Source organism: Camponotus vicinus, unplaced genomic scaffold (assembly GCF_025532165.1).
Source record: "Camponotus vicinus isolate PSW18456_S1 unplaced genomic scaffold, iyCamVici1.0 SCAF_7, whole genome shotgun sequence".
Lineage (NCBI taxonomy): Eukaryota > Metazoa > Arthropoda > Insecta > Hymenoptera > Formicidae > Camponotus > Camponotus vicinus.
The window spans coordinates 15,142,910-15,157,951 of NW_028141979.1; the positions used below are offsets into that span (position 1 = coordinate 15,142,910).

Genomic DNA, 15,042 nt, shown 5'->3' on the forward strand with positions numbered 1-15,042 from the left:
AATATTTAACTCCCGCCAACTTAGCTGCAATCTCATCAATAGTAGGAAACAGAAAATGCTCTCGCTTAATAGCCTTGTTTAGTTGAGGATTCAAACAAATTCTCAAAGACCCATCCTTTTTACTTACAATAACCATTTGACTAACCCAGTCTGTAGGTTCAGTAATCGGCTCAATGATACCCATTTTTTGCATTTTATCCAATTCAGCCTTTACACTCGGTCGTAACGCATACGGAATTCTTCGTGCTGGCAATACCACTGGTATCACTTTGGGATTAACTTTAATTGTTTCATTTTTTGGAATATGTCCCACCTGACCATCGAACAGCTCCTTGTATTCCGCAGGAATCCAGTCATCTCCACTCTTTGACATCGTATCCACTCTGACAATGAATCCTAACTTTTCGCTAGTTTTTAGTCCTAGAATATTAACACAGTCAATATCTACTATATAGAATTCAATGAGACATTCAATGGCCTTATATCTACACTGTAATTTACATTTCCCAACAACTGGTACTCTATTTTTAGTAAATGATGTAACTACTGATTTTGTCTTTACTAGATCTTTTGGATTAATACCAAGCTCTATACATTGTTTGAGACTCAATACATTAACCTGCGCACCCGAATCGCATTTAAATTCTATTTTCCGTCCTCTAACTAAAAAACTTACAATATACCACTCCTTCGAATTTTGTTTTATATCGCAAATTGATGAGACTTGAAGCTCTTCCACCATGTACTCTTCATTTTCATCATCCTCCAATTTATCTTCTTCTAGGGTATCCAATGGTCTCTTTTTCTCAGTCTTACAAACCTGAGCAAAGTGATTGCGTTTGTTACATTTTGAACATTCTTTCCCAAATGCTGGACACCTTCCATACCAATGTTTGTAGCCACAGAATTTGCAATCAATCTTCTTTTGCTGACTCATGTTACCATATGATTTTTTCACATTAGATCGGGTCTCTGTTGCATCCTTCCCTTTGTTCTTTTTTAACAACTCATTACTTATTTCTTGTTTGACTGTAGAACTTGCCTCCTCTTTATCGTCCAAAGTTTTAATGTTTTGGACTTGATTAGCTATTGTCACATGTGTCCGGCAAATCTTGAGAGCTTTGTTAATATCTATATCCGCTGTGTTGAGTAATTTTTCTTGGATATTTTTGTCTCGTATCCCACTGATGAACACATCTTTAACCAGGCTGTTTCTTAATTCTCCTAACTCGCAGGTTAAGCTCAAGTTTTTCAGAGTAGCCATATAATGCTCATATGCTTCACCGTCTTCTTGTCGTCGATTGAAAAATACATACCGTTGATATGTCACATTTGTTGACGGCACGTAATATTCCTCAAATTTCTTCAATACTATATCCAACTTTTTTTTGTCTGCATCATTTAATTGAAAAGACTCAAATACCTCTGCTGCCTCATCTCCCGCCGAATGTAATAATATGGCAACTTTTCTACTTTCCGTCGCTGCCTCATGATAAGCATCAATAAATGTGTTGAACTGTCTCTTGAATTTTTTCCAGTTAATTGCCATATCATCAACCATACACAGTGGTGTCAGAGATCCCATTGTAATTGTTTCCATCGCACTTACTTTTAGGTTGGGTCTCTTTGTCTACTATTTTCACTATTTTCCATATGTTTAAACCGCTGCCACCATGTTATGTGTTAAAGGAATAACACACCTTCCTCTTAATTCATAACTTACCCTCACAGCACCGAACATTGCAGTAAGATTATAGAAAGGTTACAATCTTACACATTACAATGATCAAGTTATTGGTATATACCATTAATCTTACAATATAATCTTATATTATAATATTGTCGAAAGATTAATGGAACGTTATTTCAATATTTCAATAACCTTACGCACAATCATCTTACTTTTCATTGCGTATGCTGAAAATATTGCAAAACTATATGAAATATCGCTTAATATTAATAATTGAATTTAATATGCATGTTTTTCCAAAATTATTTATTTATTAAAAAATTAAATTAAATTAAATTATAAAAATACTGACAATTATAATATATATTATAAAATTAATAAATATATTTGTCTGTATTACTTATGCTTGATAATTTCTCCTGCATAGGAATAAATCATATAAATTTTATGTTAATTGTAGAAATTTTTGTAGGATAAAAATGAGAAAGCAACAGCAGCGCAAAGTTAACGTTCATGGAGTTGATGTTTCCGAATAAAGTGCCTAAAATGATTATCTGTTACGTTAATAGTTAAAAAAATTATATTAAAAGTTATAAAAATTATGAGTTTAATATATATTGTTACGTCCCTGGTTCGGGTCGCGGTCGAGTCCGTCGTGGAAAGAGAAGAAGTCCGTTGTCAAGAGGTTGTTGACAGCGGCGGCTGTCATTTGAGTCTGGAGCCAGCTGTCAGGCTGTGTGGACGCGTTTCTCTTACGAGTCGATCCGTGTTATTAATATTGTGTATTTACGTTCTGAGTTACCGTTTGTGTTGTAATTGTGCAGTGCATTAAAGTTCATTAGTTTCTTAAGGTGCTTGTTTATTTAGCGCGTCCCGCGAGCGGCCGATCTCTTTACCGCGCGACTTCGATATTTATCGAAGTCCCCGCCCCGGGCGTAACAATATATATATATATATATATATATATATATATATATAATAAACTCATAACTTTTATAACTTTTAATATAATTTTTTTAACAATTATTAATATTATATAATAATTTTATGTTATTGCAATTTTGATGTACTTAATATTTATGTGTACTTATATATATCTTATATATATGTATATATATATATATATATATATATACAGGGTGATTCAAAATAACCCCTGTGTCACTGAAATGACATATTCTTGAATCAATTCTAAGACGATTTTTCCTTCGGCAAAATTTCGTCCGAAGCTTAGTTTTTGAATTATTAAAGGAAGTAGTTAACGTATGACGGGTCGAATACAAGAGGCAGGCAAGGGTGGCGCGATTCACCGTCAGACGCGCGTGCTTACGCGGGGCGCCTGCTGCGATCAGCTGGTCGCTATACACATACAGACACACATGCGAACACATACATTCTCTCTCTGTCTGTCTGTCTGTCTGTCTGTCTCTCTCTCTCTCTCTCTCTCTCTCTCTCTCTCTCTCTCTCTCTCATTCGGTCACTCACCTGTAATTTTTTTTTTTTTACGAGAGAGGGGAAAATGCATTTTATGCATACCCACCGGTCGATCCAGTGAGTTATGTGGGACTCGAGTACCAAGTTGAATTACCAACTCGGTTCTCCCTACCCACTAAAAACCCCTCTCTTTTCACGAATTTCCTTTGACACACTGTCCCTCTGACTTCCCAAGATCTGTTTTCACATAACGTCAAAAAATAGTTATTATTACCTTGTTCGATGACTTTTGATGTATTGCTGTAATTGCTTGAAGGAGAAATGAATTTTCCGATAGATCGTACGTTCTCAAATTTAACGTAGATATCACGTTGCAAAAGACAAGAAATCCACATTAAATTATTAACTGAAAGTTTTTCTTCTTTCATGAACTGTATTCTTTTATAAACTTTAACGTAATCACATTTATTTACTCACTCGATGAGATAAGAAATTTACTAATGACTCTATCACTGATCACTATTAATCACTGTCGAATAATAACTGTTGGCGATTAAAAAACACTCGATGAAAGAAACACGCGCGGACACGTTACTACACGACGCGACGACGCGACAATGCGACGATAATTATTCGGCGACTGCAAGCAGTTTTTTGTCATGGTAGGTTGCGGTAGGTTAAGGTACTACTGGCGCTATCGAACGCGATCATGTGTTCGATTGAAGAATGCGGTAAACATAATAAACATTTAACGTATTAATATTATTATTATCATGAATGTGTGTGATATCCATACATCGTATGATATCTATTTAAAAATTAATTAGATTAAATAAGTGTTTTTAAAATATTTATTACTTTTACTATTATCTTAAATAAATATTTAATATTAATATTTTATATGATAATAGTAAAAGTAATAAATATTTTAAAAACACTTATTTAATCTAATTAATTTTTAAATAGATATCATACGATGTATGGATATCACACACATTCATGATAATACTAATATTAATATGTTAAATGTTTATTATGTTTACCGCATTCTTCAATCGAACACATGATCGCGTTCGATAACGCCAGTAGTACCTTAACCTACCGCAACCTACCATGACAAAAAACTGCTTGCAGTCGCCGAGTAATTATCGTCGCATTGTCGCGTCGTCGTGTCGTGTAGTAACGTGTCCGCGCGTGTTTCTTTCATCGAGTGATTTTTAATCGCCAACAGTTATTATTCGACAGTGATTAATAGTGATTAGTGATAGAGTCATTAGTAAATTTCTCGTCTCATCGAGTGAGTAAATAAATGTGATTACGTTAAAGTTTATAAAAGAATACAGTTCATGAAAGAAGAAAAACTTTCAGTTAATAATTTAGTGTGGATTTCTTGTCTTTTGCAACGTGATATCTACGTTAAATTTGAGAACGTACGATCTATCGGAAAATTCATTTCTCCTTCAAGCAATTACAGCAATACATCAAAAGTCATCGAACAAGGTAATAATAACTATTTTTTGACGTTATGTGAAAACAGATCTCGGGAAGTCAGAGGGACAGTGTGTTCAAGGAAATTCGTGAAAAGAGAGGGGTTTTTAGTGGGTAGGGAGTACCGAGTTGGTAATTCGACTTGGTACTCGAGTCCCACATAACTCACTGGATCGACCGGTGGGTATGCATAAAATGCATTTTCCCCTCTCTCGTAAAAAAAAAAAAAAAAATTACAGGTGAGTGACCGAATGAGAGAGAGAGAGAGAGAGAGAGAGAGAGAGAGAGAGAGAGAGAGAGAGAGACAGACAGACAGACAGACAGACAGACAGAGAGAGAATGTATGTGTTCGCATGTGTGTCTGTATGTGTATAGCGACCAGCTGATCGCAGCAGGCGCCCCGCGTAAGCACCCGCGTCTGACGGTGAATCGCGCCACCCTTGCCTGCCTCTTGTATTCGACCCGTCATACGTTAACTACTTCCTTTAATAATTCAAAAACTAAGCTTCGGACGAAATTTTGCCGAAGGAAAAATCGTCTTAGAATTGATTCAAGAATACGTCATTTTATAGACGGATCGTTTTTCGGGATCGCCCTGTATATAATAAAAAATAATTTTATATATATGATTAAATTAAGTCAAAAGCCATACGTAATTATGTCTACACAATTATATATAATTAAATATAAACTTTTTTCTAGGTTTTGATGTTTATTTTAACAATAATTTTGAAGAATAAAGCACTGAAAACGTCCATTTTAGATCCTTTTTAGGTATTATTTTGGACGTCCAAAGTTGTGAAAAACCGACCTCCTATGGACGTCCATTGGGTGTCCGTCGAACTTAATGCAGACATCTTTTGGACGTCCCAATGTTCGAACTTGGACATCCATTGAACGTCCATGGGACGTCCATGTGCTATCTGGGATATATATATATATATATATATATATATATATATAATAGTTTTAGACGCGGTATAGACTGTATATCGAAAAAAATGTTGAATTAATATCATGAAAATTCAAATTTATTTTATTCAATAACATATTATTAATCAGGTCAATACGCCATATATTAATTTGATTAATATTAATCATTTTCAATTAATAAAATAAATTTTCATTTCCTATGATGTAGATTCATCAACATTATTTTTCTATATGTTTTGCTTTTTGTTTTATATGTTATACTTTGTTTATGATTTAAAAAATTATAGTTAAATGTATATTTATCCACAATTTTTAGTTACTTTTCTTTTACAAATACAAAAATTTTATATTATTTTTCTTTTACAAATACAACAATTTTCTCGCATAAAACATATATGTGCGTAGAACTATTGAATTTGTAAAATAAACTTTTCTTTATAATTAGTGGCATAAAATGTAATCTTTTCTAATTTATTCTTTTATAATTTATATGTAATCTTTTAAAATTTGTAAAAAAATGACATTTTTTGTCTCAATAAACATATATTACACTATATATATAACATATCACATATTACCTTTATATTGTTCGTTTCTCTTATTAAAAAGTAAGGAACTGAGCAGGATCTGCCGTCATAATTTAAATGGAATAGAGCGATATTGAAATGCTTCACTAATTTACATTACTCGTTTCGTTAACTAATTATTAGTCACTAATTTTAGTAATTAGTAACTAATAATTAGTTAGCAAAACGAGCAATGTAAATTATTTAGTGAAGCATTTCAATGTCGCTCTATTCCATTTAAATTATGACGGCAAGTCCTGCTCAGTTTCTGCTGACAATCTGACATCAAATTGTATTGTACAGATCTTGCTCAATTACTGTTGCCAATCTGACATCAAATTGTATTGCACAGATCTTGCTTGATTTCTGCCGCCAATCTGACGTCAAATTGCATTGCGCAGGTCCTGCTCGATTTCTGCCAACAATCTGACGTCAAATTGCATTGCGCAGGTCCTGCTCGATTTCTGCCGACAATCTGACGTCAAATGGCACTGCACAGATTCTGCTCGATTTCTGCCGCCAATTTGACGTCAAGTTGCATTGCGCAGGTCTTGCTCGATTTCTGCCGCCAATCTGACGTCAAATAACATTGCACAAATACTGCTCGATTTCTGCTGTCAATCTGCTGTCCGTTTATGCTGACAGATTCTGCTAGCAGAACCCAAGCTTAATGTGGACGCAGTTGATGATAATCTGCCGCAATATCCTGTTTAAATCTGCTCGCATGCTGCTAGCAGACTGCTAACATTTTGCTTACTGGGCATGTTTCAATAATAATGTCGGTAATGGCTGAACTAAAAATGTCGATATTATTGATATTATCGACATTTTTAGTTACGTTTAGATGGAGGCGCTAAACCTTCGGAGTTCGCCCGTCACTTTAGGATCCCCTTAATATAAAATAATACTTTAAATAAAATAAAATTTATCATTATAATTTAATTATTATTATTTATAATATTATTAATATTTTAATTTAAATGAAATTTATTATTATTATTTGTATAATATCTCTTATACATTATCTATATATATAATATTCATTATTTATTTATAATATTTATTATTAATAAGTATCACTTATATTCAAAATAGGGTTATTAAAATTTGAATATGTGCGGGAGTTGCCTAAAAATGGTGAACCAATCAAAAATGGCCCCTTGATGGCTAATCTCTTTTTAGAAGGTCTCTAGCCCTAACTATTTTAAAAGATTAAAACTGGGCGCAACGCACTTCTGCCATTGTCCGTCTGATGTTTGTAGGGTGGCAGTGGATGGTTGGCTGGGAATTCGAAACATACGAGAGAGTGCTACGGAGTACATCATTACAAATTTAAAAATAATTTAATAATAACTTATAAAATAATTATAATCATCTTTGAATACAACGGCTGTATGATAAGTACCCGTGTTTAACGACTGATAGCACCACTGACTCAAAATCTGTATACCATCGTTTAACGCCATCTTTCGAACGTTGCTGTCAAAATTTCAGACAGATTTATCGAGTAGTTTTGTTTTGATAGCTGTTGAAAGTGGGCAAGTTTGTGTTTGTTTGCAACTATGGAAAAAGAGCAATATCGGTCAGTGATTCGATTTGACAAGCGACATTCGAAAGATGGCGTTAAATGATAGTATACAGATTTTGAGTCAGTGGTGCTATCAGTCGTTAAACACGGGTACTTATCATACAGCCCTTGTAAATAAAAAAACAGATTATTTTGTAATTAAAAGATAAATTATTCAAAATAAATCTAATATTTTATCTTACTTTATTTGAATAAATAGTAATTGAAATTAATATATTTAGGTCAACAAAATTGTGTGTGTATATACATGTGTTTGTGAAACATATCTACAAATTTCAGATTCTGACACTTGTAGATATACAAAAATATTTTTTATATTTATTTATAATAATTTAATGTGTATAAACATATACCTGATGAAATGGAAGAAAGGATCACATGATAGTGATTTGATAGCGCTCAAATTTTCTTCCCACATAGTTTGCAAAGTTTGGATTATATAATAAAATATATTTTGTGATGGATCTATAACAATTCCGGTTGTCATGGATATCAGTAAGTCCACCGTAAAATATGGATGCTGAAAAAGATAATTTTAATAGAATATATATTTTTATTACTTCATATATTTTATTTTTAAAAGTAAATTTGAAACCTTTGCAAAAGATTGCACTTCACTAATCACTTTGATCTTAATATATAATATAGGACTGAGTGATATGCACTTTGAATTACATTATGGAATTTTTTAGTGTAAAAAATTATTATATGTGCAAAATAGTGTTATGTTAAAAAAACTTCTATATTAAGCAAATTTGTGCAAAACAGTATTAATTTCCTACAAAAAAAGTATATAAATTACATATAAGAATATATTGAGGATTTCTTACTAAGTGTGAAAAATTTTAGGAGATGATTCTTTGTCGAAAATTAAAGGCGATTTTTCATATAAACATATACTTCTACATCCCTCCCTATGGAATTACACTCCTCCAAAAAAGGGGGTTAAAAATTAGGTTTTTATTTTTTTCTCAAATTTGGAACAAGTTAAAGAAATGAAATTAGGTGGATATTTTCTACTAGTAAGAAAGTTCCCTAGTAGCACAGCACATTGGCAATCCATTGGCTAAATATTGGTTTTATTGGGAATATCTTGGCCAATATTAACCAATGCAAAGCTAATATTGGTTACTAACGAAATGCAAGTGTACTGTCAATATTGCAGTGCCCATGATGACACCAATATTGGTTATCAATTAAACGTAAATGTGCTGCCAATATTGTTACACCCATGACAATACTAATATTGGTTATAAAATAAATATAAATATAGTGCCAATATCTTACATCCATGATGACACCAATATTGGTTATTAATTAAACGTAAATGTGCTGTCAATATTGTTACACCCATGACAATACTAACATTGGTTATAAAATAAATATAAATATAGTGCCAATATCTTACATCTATGATGACACCAATATTGGTTACTAATTAAACGTAAATGTGCTGCCAATATTGTTACACCCATAACAATACTAATATTGGTTATAAAATAAATATAAATATAGTGCCAATATCTTACATCCATGATGACACCAATATTGGTTATTAATTAAACGTAAATGTGCTGCCAATATTGTTACACCCATGACAATACTAATATTGGTTATAAAATAAATATAAATATATTGCCAATATTTTACATCCATGATGACACCAATATTGCCCCAATAGCCAAGTCTGCTACAGCAGATCTTGTCAGGTAATCTGTTACAAATTTTTGTCGACAGAAAGATTACAGAATTGATGCAGGTTCTGATATATCATGTGATGTCGGCAGAATATCAACAGAAATATAACAAAATCTGTTCACATAACTAGACAACAGATTATCAACAGAAACCGAGCAGAACTTGTTGATATAATTGACGGCACATTGATGGCAGAAACTGAACAGGATCTGTGCGGCGCAATTTTGACAGCAGATTAGTAACAAAAATCGAGCAGGATCTGCGCAATGAAATTTGATATCAAATTGTCAGCAGAACCTGAGTAGAGCCTGCTAATGTAACTGACGGCAGATTGATGGCACAAATGGAACAGGATCTGTGCGGCGAAATTTGATGTCAGATCCGTAGAAACCGAGCAGGATTTGCGCACACAATATCTGATAGCAGATTGACGGCAGAAGCAGAACAGGGTTTGCATGATTCGATAGTTCCTTCGTTTACTGCTATGTGATATACTTTCTCGCAATCAAATCTCTGTCAAAAATATATATAAAGTCGCGATTATTAATAAAAGATCAAAAATATAGTAACTATTTCTATCACTTTAATTTCTGACATCTGATACAAACAGATGAGATTCAGAATATTAAACTGATTGGAATCAATAGGATAAATGGTAAATTATTCATTTACTGCCTATTTGAAACATAAAGCAAGAATTTAATTCTAAATAAATTACATCTCCAGTTTTACAAGTTACATTTACTTTTATCATTTACTTTATTATTAATTTAATTAAATTGAACTAGTCCTTCGTTATGTGAGAATAATTACGATATAACATATATTATTATACATTATGTCATATCAGAAAAAATTGTAATTAATCGATAACTCACCGATAATACTCTTATTTAGTACCTGTAATAATCAATTTTATTGCATTTATACAACATTAATATAAGTAAGCCCAAATCTTGTTCGGTTTCTGCTGTCAATTTGCCATCAGATTGCGTGCGCAGATCCTGCTCGATTTCTGCCGACAATCTGTTGTCAGATTATGTTTACAGATTCTGCTCGGTTTTTGCCGTCAATCGAGCGTCAAGTCATGTTAACAGATCCTGCTGGATTTCTGCTACCAATCTGCTGTCAGATTCTGTGAGCAGGCTCTGTCAGCAGAATATAAGCTGAATGAGGACGCAGTTGATGTCAGTCTGCTGATATACTTTGATTAAATCTGTTACCAGTCTGCCGACATACTGCTAACATTTTGCTTACGGGGTGGTTATCAATTAAACGTAACCCAGTAAGCAAAATGTTAGCAGGTTGGCAGCAGATTGGCAGCAAATTCGATCAGAATCCCACATCAAAACCGTAGTCATCTGTGTCCGCATTAAGCTTTTGTTTTGGCGACAGAATCTGTAAAACATAACCTGTCAACAAACTGTCGGCAGAAACTGAGCAGGATCTGCACGATGCAATTTGATGTTAGATTACCAGCAGAAATCGAGCAGAATCTGCGCATGCAACCTGATGGCAAATTGACAGCAGAAACTGCACAAGATTTGCGCTTACTTTTATTAATATTATATAAATGCAACAAAATTGATTATTACAAGTGCTAAATAAGAATATTATCGGCAAGTTAATTACAATTTTCTTCTAAAATGACATATATGTCATATGTTATATCGTAATATATGTTAATGTAATATATGTTATATCGTAGTTATATCTCATATAGCGAAGGACTAATTTAATTTAATTTAATTAATAATAAAGTAAATGATAAAAGTAAATGTAACTTGTAAAACTGGAGATGTAATTTATTTAGAATTAAATTCTTGCTTTATGCCTCAAATAGGCAGTACATGAATAATTTTCCATTTATCATATTGATTCTAATCAGTTTAATATTCTGAATCTCATCTGCTTGTATCAGATATCAGAAATTAAAGTGATAGAAATTAAAATGATAATTACTATATTTTTAGTCTTTTATTCATATTTGCGACTTTATATATATTTCTGACAGAAATTAGATTACGAGAAAGTACAGCTCACGTAGCGGTAAGTGAAGGAACTATCGAATCATGCAAACTCTGTTCCGTTTCTGCCGTCAATCTGCTATCAGAGATTGTGTGCGCAGATCCTGCTCGATTTTTGTTATCAATTTGCTATCAAATTGCGCCTCACAGATCCTGTTCAATTTCTGTCATCAATCTGCCGTCAGTTATATCTGCAGGCTTTGCTCGATTTCTGCCGAGAATTTGATATCAAATTTCATTGCGCAGATCCTGCTCGGTTTTTGCAACCAATCTGATATCAAATTGTGTTGCACAGATCTTGCTCGATTTCTGCCACCAATCTGCTATGATAATTTTAAACAAATCCTATTCAGTTTCTGCTATCAAATTATGTCAGCAGGTTTTGTAACATTTCTGCTGACATTCTGTTATCATTATTTTGATATAACAAATTTTGTATACAATCTGCAATCTTACTGTCGACAAAAATTTGTAGCAGAAATTGACAAAATCTGTTTGAACAGACTTTGCTGACTGGGTAAATGTGCTGCCGATATTGTTACACCCATGATAATACTAATATTGGTTATAAAATAAATGTAAATATAGTGCCAATATCTTACATCCATGATGACACCAATATTGGTTATCAATTAAACGTAAATGTACTGCCAATATCGTTGTCCATGCTAATACCAATATTGATTACTAACAATAAAATATAAATATTGTTAATTGCACGCTCATTTATGTCTGAATAATTTATTTTATATTTATATAATTTTTATAATATATTGCAGTACTTTTTCTTTACATTTAATTAAATTGAATTATTTTTGGGAAACTTGCGTTTTTATAAAATATCAGTAAACCGATCTGATATATGTGTATAATAAATCTTAAAATTTTGTTGCAATAAAAATATATCATAGTTTTATTTCTCGGCATTTAGAACCTATCAAGACAAACTTATGCATGATCTATGCGCAATATAATCGATGAATTACGTCATGATGACGTGGCAACTGAGGATTGCTCCAGCGTTGTGACGTGACCATAACTGACCGGGGCCGGCCGGGCTCGTGCTGCCTGCACGAGCTGGGACTGCCCGGGACTCGTTCATTCGTGTTCCGGCCATGCTAAATAATTTAATTATAAGTGCGGATACTTGATTTCCTTTTCTTCAGAGAAGTGTTCTTTTCTGCGTTTTAGACGTGAACGTTAGTTGAAATATTAACGCAAAGCCCGTTATTAATTTGTCGTTTGTGCTTTTATCATTTTATTAATTGCTTGTCTGAGAAATTATATACAGGGTGTCCTAGACCACCCGTACACCCCTTTTCTTTCAAAAACTAAGCATTTTAGAGAAAAATGTTTCAGACAAAAGTTGTTTGGTTTCGAGGGGGCCATAAGATGGTACCATTGGTTTGACCTTGAAGAGTCATTTGAAGGTCACGTGAAGGTCACTTCAATTTTTTTAAACGGAATATCCTATATATTTTTGCACATCCTTGTAGCTCATCTCGAGAGCTTTCCAAAACACTATAATTAAGTTAGTTTTCATTAAGTACTTTCCGAGTTATAAGGCTTGAAATAATTTCTTAATTTTACGTAAATCATAAAATATCTTGTAAAATATTCATTTTTCGATTATCTTACCTTAATACTTTTATGTACAAAATAATAAGAGGAATCAATTGGTGCAAAAGAAACACAGTTATTTTTAAGAAAAAATATGTAATTGTTAATTACAAATTACATATTTTTTCTTCGAAACAACTGTGTTTTCTTTACACCAATTGATTCCTCTCATTATTTTGTACATAAAAGTATTAAGATAAGATAATCGAAAAATGAATATTTTACAAGATATTTTACGGTTTATGTAAAATTAAGAAATGATTTCAAGCCTCATAACTCGGAAAGTACTTAATGAAAACTAACTTAATTATAGTGTTTTGGAAAGCTCTCGAGGTCAGCTACAAGAATATGTAATAAAAAATAGGGGGTGCCATTTAAAAAAATTGAGGTGACCTTCACGTGACCTTCAAATGACTCTTCAAGGTTAAACCAATAGTACCATCTTATGGCCCCCTCGAAACCATACAATTTTTGTCCAAAACATTTTTCTCTAAAATGATTAGTTTTTGAAAGAAAAGGGGTGTACGGGTGGTGTAGGACACCTTGTATATACAGGGTGAGCCATTTTAATTAACGCACGCAATTATTTCGGAAACAAAGCATTTTAGAGAAAAATGTTTCAGACAAAAGTTTTATGGTTTCGAGGGGGCCATAAGATGGTATCATTGGTTTGACCTTGAAGAGTTATTTGAAGGTCACATGAAGGTCACCTTCAATTTCTTAAATGGAACCTACTATTTGTCATTGCATATTCTTGTAGCTTATCTCGAGAGCTTTCCAAAACACTATAATTAAGTACCTTTTCGTTAAGTACTTTTTGAGTTATGAGGCTTGAAATAATTTCTTAATTTTACATAAACCGTAAAATATCTTGTAAAATATTCATTTTTCGATTATCTTACCTTAATACTTTTACGTACAAAATCATGAGAGGAATCAACTGGTGTAAAGAAAACACATAGTTGTTTTGAAGAAAAAATATGGAATTGTTAATTGCAAATTATATATTTTTTCTTCAAGGTCAAACCAATGATACCATCTTATGGCCCCCTCGAAACCATAAAACTTTTGTCTGAAACATTTTTCTCTAAAATGCTTTGTTTCCGAAATAATTGCGTGCGTTAATTAAAATGGCTCACCCTGTATATGGATCGGATATATGGTCGGTATATACAGGGTGACCCATTTTAACTTAGGCAGCCAAATAACTCGAAAAATAAGCAAGATAGAGAAAAATGTTTTAGACAAAAGTTGTATGGTTTCGAGGGGGCCATAAGATGGTATCATTGGTTTGACCTTGAAGAGTCATTTGAAGGTCACGTGAAGGTCACTTCAATTTTTTTAAATGGAATACCCTATATATTTTTGTATATTCTTGTAGCTTATTTCGAGAGCTTTCCAAAACACTATAATTAAGTACCTTTCCGTTAAGTACTTTTTGAGTTATGATGCTTGAAATAATTTCTTAATTTTACATAAACCGTAAAATATCTTGTAAAATATTCATTTTTCGATTATCTTACCTTAATACTTTTATGTACAAAATAATGAGAGGAATCAATTGGTGTAAAGAAAACACATAGTTGTTTTTAAGAAAAAATATGGAATTGTTAATTGCAAATTACATATTTTTTCTTCGAAACAACTATGTGTTTTCTTTACACCAATTGATTCCTCTCATTATTTTGTACATAAAACTATTAAGGTAAGGTAATCGAAAAATGAATATTTTACAAGATATTTTACGGTTTATGTAAAATTAAGAAATTATTTCAAGCCTCATAACTCAAAAAGTACTTAACGAAAATGTACTTAATTATAGTGTTTTGGAAAGCTCTCGAGATGAGCTACAAGAATGTACAAAAATATATAGGATGTTCCATTTAAAAAAATTGAAGTGACCTTCACGTGACCTTCAAATGACTCTTCAAGGTCAAACCAATGATACCATCTTATGGCCCCCTCGAAACCATACAACTTTTGTCTAAAACATTTTTC

General features: G+C 32.5%; 1 protein-coding gene across 4 annotated transcripts in view; it reads right to left on the bottom strand.

The window, feature by feature from the left end:
• The window catches only part of LOC145974574 (dynein axonemal heavy chain 6-like), a 424,968-nt gene that overhangs the window by 79,529 nt on the left and 330,397 nt on the right, over positions 1 to 15,042 (bottom strand). For 2 of the 4 annotated variants that reach the window (XM_083104479.1, XM_083104480.1), the window contains exon 9: positions 8,053 to 8,219. In XM_083104479.1, coding sequence (XP_082960605.1) covers positions 8,053 to 8,219 — 167 coding nt within the window. Of the gene's footprint in view, positions 1 to 292; positions 421 to 7,210; positions 7,421 to 8,052; positions 8,220 to 15,042 lie in introns of those variants that run through there. The other 2 variants (XM_083104482.1, XM_083104481.1) reach the window with 2 other exon arrangements.